The 12,112-nt window shown below is 36.6% G+C and overlaps 1 protein-coding gene and 1 long non-coding RNA gene across 5 annotated transcripts in view; one reads left to right on the forward strand and one right to left on the reverse strand.

Moving 5' to 3' along the window:
- Positions 1-65: 65 nt before the first annotated feature.
- LOC135075571 (uncharacterized) lies at positions 66-1,712 on the forward strand. Its single transcript, XR_010258058.1, has 3 exons — positions 66-391; positions 920-1,035; positions 1,530-1,712. It is a non-coding gene; the product is annotated as an uncharacterized LOC135075571 (long non-coding RNA).
- Positions 1,713-2,149: 437 nt separating this feature from the next.
- LOC135075138 (calcium-binding protein E63-1) overlaps positions 2,150-12,112 on the reverse strand; it is a 28,996-nt gene continuing 19,033 nt past the window's right edge. For 3 of the 4 annotated variants that reach the window (XM_063969488.1, XM_063969486.1, XM_063969485.1), the window contains 4 exons: positions 10,459-10,602; positions 6,709-6,841; positions 5,521-5,669; positions 2,150-5,059 (listed from right to left, as the gene is read on the reverse strand). In XM_063969488.1, coding sequence (XP_063825558.1) covers positions 5,037-5,059; positions 5,521-5,669; positions 6,709-6,841; positions 10,459-10,602 — 449 coding nt within the window. In that variant the 3' untranslated portion in view covers positions 2,150-5,036. Of the gene's footprint in view, positions 5,060-5,520; positions 5,670-6,708; positions 6,842-10,458; positions 10,603-11,238; positions 11,368-12,112 lie in introns of those variants that run through there. The other variant, XM_063969487.1, reaches the window with a different exon arrangement.

Below are 12,112 nucleotides of genomic sequence, written 5' to 3' on the forward strand. Positions count from 1 at the left end.
TACAATGCCTGCCGTGAGTTTTAGCGGAGGTCCTAAGGTTCGCTAGCACGGCGCAGTTTATCTAAATGTAACAATAGGTAGGTACTGTGTAAAATTGACAAAATAAATAAAGGTTGCATTAGTTTTGAGTTTTGCCAATAAAAAAGTTCATGAATGACAGTTTTGACAAAGCCAAAGTACCAATTTGATTGTAACCAAAAATATTGAAGCAAAATCCTCGAAATATCAATAAATTAATAGCAAACTTATCTGAAAATGGCTGGAGCTGCGCGCGAAACCGTACGTGCTGCATGCAGGGAAGTGAGGCCAATCATGTCGACCGATTTTTGGGAAGCTCGCAGACGAGTCCTTGGACTATACAAAGCGTTTTATCGCTATGTTCCATACATAAGTATAAGCTTTTTAAATTAGATCAGTAGACTATAATTATCTTATATTTGTACATATTGTGGTCTCCTCGTTTTTTTTTTTAATTCGCTGTTTTGTTTCCGAGGAAGCAAAACCTCGACAGGCTTAGTTATTGCTAATCATATTAACTAAATAAATAATAATAATATCCTTGGACATTTTACACTGCGCTTCTAGTCCCAAACTAAGCAAAGCTTGTACTATGGGTACTAGACAACGGATATAAACATACTTACTTTTTTTTTTGTAAATCATACATATTATACATAGAAAACACCCAGTCCAATACAAACAAATATGTTAATGCACACAAATGTTTGTACTGTGTGGGAATCGAACCCGCAACCTCTGGAATAGTAGTCCGTTTCAAACCACTACACCAAACGGCCGACAACTCCTTTACTTTTTATCACTGTACCATGTGACCATCAGATCAGGAGACTGTTCACCTGCAGTTCGCAGGATGGTTGCGTGCCTGCAAAAAGGTGTTGACTTTAATTTCCCTTTCCAGTCAAGTACTTCGACGTCCCCAAAACGGAGCAGGACTGTCGTTGCAAAATCCGAGAGTACTTTTATAAGAACGCCTGCGTGACGGACATTCGTGTCATTGACATTTTGGTGCTTAAGGTAAGATCATAAGCTGTACCACTTCACAGGACCAAACTGCAGTTCGTTCGTTTCAGCCAAATGACGTCCACTGCTGGACAAAGGTCTCCCCCAAGGTTTTCCACAATGAACGGTCCTGCGCTGCCCACATCCAGGCTCTTCCCGCGACCTTTACCAGATCCTCCGTCCACCTAGTAGGAGGCCTGCCCACGCTACGTCTTCCAGCAGCAGTACCTAATGCAAATAAGTAATTATTGTGGATTCCGGGTTCCCGCACTTACGGACTGCTATGATATGTTCCTTGCTGCCATGCCTGCTGTGGTTGGGGATTCCCAAATGGTAATGCGATGAGCACGTTTGTGTATTGTCTTGTTTATTCAATACACATCCAACACCCAGAATAAGAAACCATTTGGTTTATTGTAGTATATTTTTGTGTAAACATCGTTTATCCAATTGACCCAATCAAGAATCGAACCTGAGACATTGGATTTTAGTTCTTTGTATTTTTATAGGGTTACATGGAACTAAAAGAAATAACTCATTCGTGGGCACAGAAAGGTCACATAATGGCATATTGGCAGCCAACGTTGGAGCCGAAGCCGTGCGATTTCATTGGCAAGTTCTTGAATGGAGTGGATTAATAATAATAATTTTGAATTTATTAATATAAAATCTTTTGACACTGATTATTAGGTACCTACTGTTTATTAATAAAAACATACCTAAGTAACTTAACTTACGTAATTTTAATGGTAATTTAAATACCTACCTACTTCCGGATCTGGAATTGGTCACCGGAAATCATTAATCATCACTTACCATCAGGTGAGATACAGGCCAAGAGCTTCCTCGTTGTGGATAAAAAAAGAATCTCGATTCTCACTCGTTTTCAATAAAATTATTTCAATTGGTGGCTGGGCATCGAACCTCGGACCTTCGTAATCTATGTATATTCTATAGAGACGAATACTCTAACCACTAAGCCACGAAATCACAATTAGTGAAGGTAATATAGCTATTAGATCGTTAGATAAGGAAACTGAAGGAAATGGAAACTAGAGACTAGGAAGAAAATCAATTAGTCTACAGTCATCCTCCTACGTAGATAAGTAGTGCGATAAGTAAAATGCTATTAAAAATTCATAACAATTTCCAATTTTATTGATCACGTACATTCCAAATCACTTGCCTTCCAAAGGCTCATTGACTATTCAATAAACATAGGTAGGCATTTATTTATTTTTCTATTTTAAGATCGTGTTAAAATAATAGTTAACATTGAAACTAATGTAACACAAGTGCGTAACAAATAAACAAGTAGTAAATTATAGTTCACAACCATAAAATTACAATATTTTATGATAAATTATTGTACAGTATAATCCTCCTGTTATAAAAAGAACATTCTACAGGAAATCTAGGATCTATAAAATAAATCATTAGAAACTTTATAATATCGGCCACGCTGTCATTAGACTATATTATTATCTTAAATATTAATATATTTATGGAAGATCCACGATGAACCGTAAACAACGTACAAAAACTTTTGTCTTTTCAGATAAATATGTTATAAATTCCCAATGACAAAAAATAATCCTGATTAGGTATGAAGTGTTAGGTATCTAAAATAAAAAGTGGCAACTTAATAATAGTTAGGTAATTCTGGTAGAGTTAATGAACCGATTTTTCAATCGTCAAATAATAAGTACCTATGTAATTTGAAGTAATTTATGTCAGAAAGTAGGAATTAGGTAAAATCTGTTTTTCAGTTAAAAGGACTTGAATGCTTAGCAGATAAGTAGATATGAAAATAATCTGCTAAAAAGGGTCTCTCTTCCGATAAAAATTAAGGCGACAGAAAAATCGGTCCTACGTGTTTTATTGTATTCGGGGAAGTCATTTTTGTACACTCATCTGTTTAGCGTAATAGATATTAATGATTACGGACGTTAAACGTTATTATTTGTTCCCTCCTTGCAATAAATACAGTACTATCCGTTCGCGATAAGTTTGCCGCTGGCGATATGACGTCACTCGAAGTAATGCGTCAATAACTTTAGCAAACTATTTTGAAAATATTTTTTATTTATTAATATTGATAAAAATTGTGTATTTGCGTAAAATAAAACACTTAATTGCGTTTAATCACTAACAAATTGCGTTTTATCGCGGTTGGAGAAGGGGACGCGCATTCCACGGACCGGCAAACTTAGCGCGAACGGGTAGTAAGTAGGGTAAGTGCGCTAGTTTTCGTCCAATTATCGGAGTTGCCAACTTTGTGATGCGAAATGAATATCTTAAAATACCCTTACTCATATGTATCATATGTCATTTTAGTCCTTATATAGTCTACTTTACGTTAATATTATATGACAATAAGTAAATACGACGGGTTTTTTTATAAAAAATATTTTATGCAAAAGAGGCGATTTCACTAGTTTTCGTCCAAAAAAATCAGTTTTCGTCCTAGTGTACGCTAGTTTTCGACCACTGTGTAGAAAAAAGGGTGCAGTTGAATTATTAACTTAAAACCAATTCTACAATACAGTAACTATGGATTGTGGTATATTATTTGAAAGGTAATTTTGTTAGCTTTCAAATGATATCAAAAAAATTTAAATAAGTTTCTTACCTAAATTTAGGAAAATATTGCAATAGGTCGAAGGACAAATGGACGAAAACTAATCTACAGGAATAGCTAATTTTGGTTTTCGTCCACCCCAGTGCTTGCTCATGACGTCATGGACGAAAACACAACAACGTTTAAAGCTGTTTTTTGTTTTCGTCCACATCTTTTTAACGGTTTTTATGGGTTTATTACTGTTAAAAAGTGGACGTAAACTAAAATGTTTAATGTAATAGCAATAAAGATCATATTGGAAGAAAAAACATTGTATTTTGTAGGTCTATTGAAGTAAAATGATTATTAAAAATATTAACTAGGTATCAGGGTTTCTGTCCACGTGGACGAAAACCAAAATCTTGCAAAATTGTTATGCTAGTATTAGTCCACTTAATTATCTAAGATTTCTATACAAAAACTTTAATAAACCCTTAAAATAGTGTTTATTATGCTAATAATTAGACATACGTGCCAAAAACATTACGTAAAGTAGCTAAAACAGTAATTAAACATACCATGAAAGTTCCCTACCAGCACGTTTTTTTTCTAACTTGACGACGTTTTCCATTCACCTGTGTGCAGCAGCAACTTCCGTAGATTTTTTTGGAGTTATTACTTGTCAAATTACATTTTCATGCAGGCAGAACTGTTACTTAGATATTATAGATTGTAACAAGTCCAAACTTGCACGGAAAGTTAGGTTTGTATTCTAATTTTCCGTGTTTGTTTGTGGGAAGTCGGTCAAATGGACGAAAACAGGAGCTGGACGGAAAACCGGCGCAATTACCCTACAAAAGTAAATATTTCTATTTACCAAGTACGTTTGAGCCCCACACATACAATCTCATACACATTTATTTAAAGAGTGGAGATATAAATAAATAGATATACACTTCCATTTAATAAATAATGCATGATTAAATACTACCCTAAATTAGTTACACTACGTCGTTAATTTTATTAATATTGAAAGTAGGTACTTTATGTACATAATTATACAGATAGTATAATAAATAAGTAATTAATAATCTCTTCCATTGTACAAGTGTATGGATATAATATAATATTGGTGTAGTTTTTGTATTTAAAAACTGCTTTTAAAAAAATACCAAGGTAAACTTTCATTTAAAACATTATGTCAAAAAAGAACACTTTAGTGTCTTAAATAATTTAGCAAACGTTTGTTTCTCAAAAATATAAATCAAGATCTTCGACCATATCGATCTTGTACATAAAGTCTAAAATTAAATGGAAGAGTTCCCTAGAAACATACCGCCGCCTGATCGACCACAATGACCATCTCTTCACGGAGGATCAGCCATCAGGAGCACTTGACGGCGTGAAAATGTCTTTAAATACAGCATTAATTCTAGTGAGGTCTTGCTCGGTGAGGTTACAGCAACATTTTCACAAATTCTGAAAAATCAAAATAGATTGGTCAGCTATGTAAACGTCAGTCAACAAGGGGTTAAAAAAATATATTGCGAAGTCCTAAAAATACAGATAATCTTTACCTCTCAATCAGAGAATACCTACTTGCCCACATTATTATCCCTGCCCTTAACAGTCTATAGCAGGATTATTGTCCGGGACGAGTAAAAGAGCTTCTTACGAGAAGGGCCTGTTTCTTCAATGATTGACCCTGACAATCTGATTGAACCTACTGTCAGAAAAATAAACTAAACCGAGTCTCTCTGACCACTCCCCAATAATTCTAAAGCACAAGAACTTTTTTTAAAAGGCAATTTTCATTCTGGTCTTGCTAGTATTGCCATACAAAATCTATGGGAGAGTCTCGTTTCGACAGTTTTAAAAAGTACGTCAATCGATTGGTGGTGGCAAATGCCCTATTTAAAAAAATGCATTTCCCGACTTACCTTCGTAATCGATCCGGCCGTCGTGGTCGATGTCGCCGAGCGCGAGCACTTGGTTGAGCTGCGCGTCGGTAACCGGCTCGCCGATCATCTCTAGCGCGGACCGGAGCTCGTCCCGCGTTATGTACCCGTTGTCGTCCCGGTCGAACACTCTGCAATTTGGAAATGGGACTGTTTATGAACCAGAAATGAAGAGTTCCGCAGGAGAACCAAAGTGACCGACATAGCTCGCAGAATTGCTAAAATCAAGTGGCAGTGGGCGGGGCACATAGCTCGTAGAGACGATGGCCGTTGGGGCAGAAAAGTTCTCGATTGGCGACCACAGGCTGGAAGACGTAGCGTGGGCAGGCCTCCTACTAGGTGGACCGACGATCTGGTAAAGGTCGCGGGAAGAACCTGGATGCGGGCAGCGCAGGACCGTTCATTGTGGAAAACCTTGGGGGAGGCCTTTGTCCAGTAATGGGCGTCATTTGGCTGAAACGAACGAACGAACGAACTGTTTAATGCCAATAATAAAGAGATGAGGACAAGGGCATTCGGCATTCTCAGCTTCTGAGCCAGAAGGGGACGGAAATCAGTTTTTTTTCATGTGAATCCCCTGCACTTGCTGTTAGCGCGACAATTACGAAATAAGGCAGAAACCCTATGCGACCTGCGGACATCACGTATCAATATGGAAAGAGAAAAGAGTCCTCTAAGTAAAAACTAGAGAAACTTCTTTCAAAAAATGCTACGAACTCTACAACTTCTACGGTGCTACGACGCTACGAGACCGTAGTAGCTCTGAAATTTAGCTTCAAAATAAGACTCCATAATAGTTTAGGTTTTTTCAATGTAATTTACAATAAATCAGGTCCTTACTCTTAGACACTTAATTATAGACAAAAACATAAAGCAGCAGCACATAAGGCAGCTACTCTAATGCTACTTCCCCTGCTGGCACCATCACCACGATAAGAGAAAAGAGTCAAATGGTATATCTCAGAATATCAAAGAGCTAAAAGCTACAACTTCTACGCTGCTACTCTGCTACGACGCTACGAAACCGTAACGACTTGGCTCTCAAAAATTGAGCTCCAAGATAGAGTTCAGGTTTTTTCACAGTAGCTAGCTATATTAGTCAATTCAATGGGTAGTTTAGGTAAAATATTTTTTCACTAAAGGTTTGCAGTAAATAAAAAATATTCTTACTTAAACGCTGCAAGTAAGTCCCGAGTAATCTCCTCCTCGGAGTCCCCCCCACTCGTGGTGACGTCCATGCCTTGTATCGCTTGTATCTTCGTCACCCATTGCATGAAATCATTCTCGTCTATTAGACCATTACCTGAAACAACAAACAAAAGTAGGTAACTTAGAAAATTATTTTTCTGATAAACATCGCTCAGGAAAGTTCACGAATATTTTCGAAGAATGCAATTCTTCAGAAACGAAGCTTCCATTCAACCTCATTTCTTTTATGGAGCAAAAAGTTCCAACTCACTATAGTAGTACGTCTTCATCGCGTGCTTCGCAGCCATAGAAATGTAGAAAAACGAATCGAAGGAAAACAAACGCGGTTGGTTTGGTATCGTTTGTCTGCAAAATGACTTTTATTTCTTCATTTTGTGCGTCTGCCGGTAACATTATTGCCGCTGCGATCAACAAAAGTATTATAAGTAATGTGTAACAAAATTTAATGCGACAATCACCGAAAGGGCTCCGTCGTTAAATCTTAATTAACGCAATGGTGGGGGTCATTAAAGTCATGACGTCAACCCTCGCTCGCTCACGGTTAGCTTTCAGTTAATTATACCGGCGATTATCAATATTTACTCGTAAAGCGTTATTTACTAAGTTTATTAAGACAATGTTGTAGGTTTACTTCTATTTATTAACCGCATTAATTCCTTAAGGGCACGTTTACCCAAAATTAACGACAATTCTTAATAATAAGTAAGATTGATCGCTATCGATTGCTTTAGAAAGAAAGAAACATTTATTGCCATGGACATTACAAGAGACAAAAGATGTAAATAAAAAAAGCAAATAAGACAGAGGTGACATAAAACATACAATGGAAGAGAAAGTAAACTGAGCAGTGCCACCCTGTCGCACAGCGATGCCCATCGCACATAAAAGTAAGTCAGTAGGTACCTACCTAAAGTAAAAACAATTGGTCAAAAATCATTACATCAACATGCAATCACCTCAACATAAAATTCAAATTAGAAATTAATTTAAAATTAAAATCTATTGAGAAAATTCAATGTTTTCGATTTAACTAGGTATATAGATTACTGTCACTACTGTGTTGTTGACTGTTAATATTAAGAAACTCTATAATTTTTTATTTTATCGATAGAACTATCGACCTCCTGAATTCCTGTAGTTTCGCAGTTACCTATCAATAGTTATGCAACACTGGTGCTAACCTCATTACGTGCCTAGAGCTCGGATCAGATCGCCGATTAGCAGCGATGGTAGATAGGAGTTGGCAGCCACCACCACCGCCTTCTTATCATACCCATTGTCAAAGTTGAAAGTCATCACAGCCCTACAGCGTAATGTAATTACGGTGTCGACATTTCGCCAAAAATTCGCCCATGAATAAAATTTCACTTGCTAGTGAAAATCCGTTCAGTGGTCCAAAGAATAGATACCAGTACTTGTTATAAACAAACACACTAACTTTACTTCTTATTAATATCAATCTAAGATTGTTAATTGAAGTTCATCACGATTAATAGCTGTAACTGTAACTTCATAATTTTGTTTGATTATCGTCGTAAGGGAATATTCATTCATGAAACAAATACCTACATAAATAAAGTAAGTTTTTTTCGGTAGTCTTAGTTAAATTAAAGGTAACATTAAAATGAGGATACTTTATTTATGTTTTTAAAAGTTAGTGTAGGTAATCCGGTAATCTTTAGAGATTAGTAGGAACTTTCAAAACTGTCACAAGGTAAATCTAAATTAATCCCAATAATTAATACTAAATCAATGATTACTTCGAAGACGTAAGAAAATGTAAGCAATGTGTTGTTTGGTGCTGGCACTATAATCGTAACCTTGCACGGCCGAGGTCGCCGGAAGCGCGCGCGCCCTACGCCGCCCGCCCGCCCTACGCCGCACGCCATTTTACAATAACCCCACTGTAATTCAGCATGTATAAATTAACCGTCCGATCGACTGATTAACGTTAACTTATGTTTTAACATTCAAGTAACGTGATATTTAGTTTTTGTGCCTTTTAAAAGTTATAAATAAATACAGTTAAAACGGATTCAGAATGCGATAACATATTTCATAGGTCAAATACATAAGTTTTTTTTACAGCTGAAAGTCTAGCTGGAGCATGTTTTAGCTATTTTTATTGCATTGAAATTAAGGATTTGACAAAATATATACCAATAGGACCGCAGTATTATATCACTTAAAAGTAAAATTGGTAAATGAAATAAGTTTGTATAATTAGTTAATAATACCTATCGCATGAATCAGCATTAGCAAGTTTAAAAGTTTTCACACTAAATTAAAATTGTGACAAACACTCGTAGCAATTGCTGTTTGTGTTCCAATTCCGCGAGTGGTGGCCTAAATAACTGAATATAATGGCTTCAAAGGCCAAACTTAATATCGAATACTAGGAGAGACAATTTTAAACAATCGCGTATCACCTGTCTATAAAATCTTTGAAAGTCTAACATTGCGCCATTACTCCTCCGTGCCAACAACAATACGGATACGGCTTAAGTAAACGTAAACAAGATAATTTTAGCGGGTTGACGACTCACTGGCCTGCTGTATCATCTGTTCCTACTGACAGAGGCAAAACTTTCCTCTTTAGAAGATCGCGTCGTGATTTTCAATAACAAAAACACGTGCTCATTTTTGGCAAGAATTCAAATCAAAGCAAAGAATGAGTGGCAAAACTTATTCCTGCAGTAAGGACACAATTTATTTTTATAATGCTATTTTGACCGGGGTATTGCATGTTGTACGATGGCTGGCTACACGATTGACCCGCTTGAAGGAATTCCACGGCAGCGGTGACATTCAGCTTCAACTATTCCTGTGACCTTCACCTTATCCCTTGAACTTCCGTCGTGTTTACCACAGATTATCTCCGGCCGTATGCAATTCTATTTACAGATACAAACTTTATTCCCTTTAATTAATGATTTGTTATAATTTGAACCTTGTCCAAATGAAGCTAGCCGCATGTTATTTTATTAATTTATTTAATAAAGACACTGCAGATTAACAATGTCTGTTTTGTAATTCTTGACTGTCAATACTCTAATCTGTAAAAGTATATAATATATTAGGTAGGTATCACTAATAACCGCTTCGCGTGCCAACTAATTAAATCAATGCAATAAATTAAAGAAAATGAATACCTACTAATCATTTCAAGATGCTAAAAATATTTTGATAAGATATTCATCATTATAAATGAAACGTTAATTTCAACACATTTTTGCTAACATTTGCTACAGACAGACACGATTGTTTTTATCCACTTGGTGATCATCATCATCATCATTTCAGCCACTCAGCCACAGGACGTCTACTGCTGAACATAAGCCTCAATAATTTTCAGATTGGCTTGTTGATTAATTGATTGGTGATATGATTCCTTTGTTTTGGTTTTTTTAGTGTAGATCTTAACGTCACTTTGGCGGAATTCATTGGGGAGTAGACTGGGTTATAATATCCCAGTGGAAAGCGCAGCGTAGGACCTCCACCCATAAGGTGGACAGACAACCTCATAAAGGTAGCAGGAAGGCGCTGGATACAGTTCGCTACTAACGGGTCATTATGGAAATCATTGGGGGAGGCCTTTGTTCAGCAGTGGAAGCTGATGATGATGATGAATATTCCAGAACTGGCCTTAAAAAATAAGAAGAAGAAGACAATATAAAGTGAAAAGAAGATCAACGAGTTTCTTCTACTTACCAGTTTTACTGGCATCCTTGATGAGTTCCGATATGAGGTCGTCGCTGACCTCGATGCCGAGGTTCCGCAGCATGAACTGCAGCTCAGCTGGCGTCACGTGACCGTCGCTGTCGCGGTCCAGCAGACCGAATGCTGTTCGGAGGTCTAGAAACAAATGTACAAATAATTTAATAAATGCCAAACATAGCATACTTTACTGTGATTGTTTCGAACTACAAGACTCACTCATCACTCGAGAACTCAGAAGTAAAACAAAGACAATAAAAAAGTACTGCGTAAGAAAAGATCTAGGCATATTTTCAAATCAACCCTATCTGGAATCAAAACTGGGAATGGGAAACACCCACATTCAGGTGCTTCATTATCAACAGCCCGTTACAGTCCACTGCTGGACTGGATGAGCCTCCTCTATTCAACATTCAAGATGAATGAGTACCTAGGGGGTTTCTATCAGGATAATCAAATTTGTATAATTTATTCATCAAGCGGATAAAGACTTTAAGAGGCACTATAATTTATAGGGTTTATTTTTTGCTATAGTTATTTTTACTTATAAATGGTAAAATATTTTCATACCTTATTCCTTTTGGATGTTACCAAACAATCATAATACTTTACCGCACCACTAAGGCATATTACATGCTCTAATATTAATGCATACCTACCTGCGTGAAGAAAATGTAGGTTGGTAAAGTAATGAATCATCATTTTCAATATGCCACAATGTAAATAAACTTTCAAAACAATCCTTGTCTATTTGCTACGCCTAAGATTACTCACAGAAATCATTGTTCTTCACATTAGCCATTTCTCTGACGCTGCGATAATTTCACTAAACTTGAAAACAACGTCTCATTTTAAACTTATCAGCGCCGTATCTACGACAGGTGATTTAGTGAAAATGCCTGCTCGTCAGCGGTTCGGCACCATATAAGCGCGAGCACGGCAATATTGACAAAAGATTACGTGCATCATCATGCCTTTCTTATCGTGCTCTCGGCTTTACATCTCCGTTGTTAATAAATTTTCGATACGGCCTTATCTGTTGCAGGAAAATAATATTTCCAAGACTGTCACTGAAACGACGCTTGAAACTGGTCTCAAATTCAAGTACAGATCAATTAGCTTAAATCCATTCTTGAACTTAGGTTCAGAAGAAAGAGGTGTCGTTTTATAAAACGAACATTTGTCTTACATCCCCCACGCCTCTGCTGTTAATGAGTTTTCAATCTAATCTATTTGGGAAATTTCATAAATGTTGTCTTATTTTCAAAGATAAAAGTGGTAAGGCAATAATATCAGTACCACTTTATTGCGTATGAAAATAAATGTAGAGTCTTTTATGCTACATTATCTCTGGTGTCAGACTATCTCTGGTGTCAGACTACTTACACCACGATGGTGGTGATAAATCTCTTTGAACGGGTAGAAACATTTAATTTGCTAGTCCATACAGTTTTCTATATTGCAGTTATTGAATTGAGAACCCCAGTACAAATATTTACCACTATAATTATTATGTCTCGCACCTACTGTCTACTCCAGTTCCAATATTATGCCATAGAATTGACGAAGGTGCCTATCAAAAGAAATTATTATCTAAATGGGACGAATTTAAAAAAAGTAACAAAAAATGTACCTACTTCACAATAAC

The sequence above is a fragment of the Ostrinia nubilalis genome, chromosome 10, assembly GCF_963855985.1.
Source record: "Ostrinia nubilalis chromosome 10, ilOstNubi1.1, whole genome shotgun sequence".
NCBI lineage: Eukaryota > Metazoa > Arthropoda > Insecta > Lepidoptera > Crambidae > Ostrinia > Ostrinia nubilalis.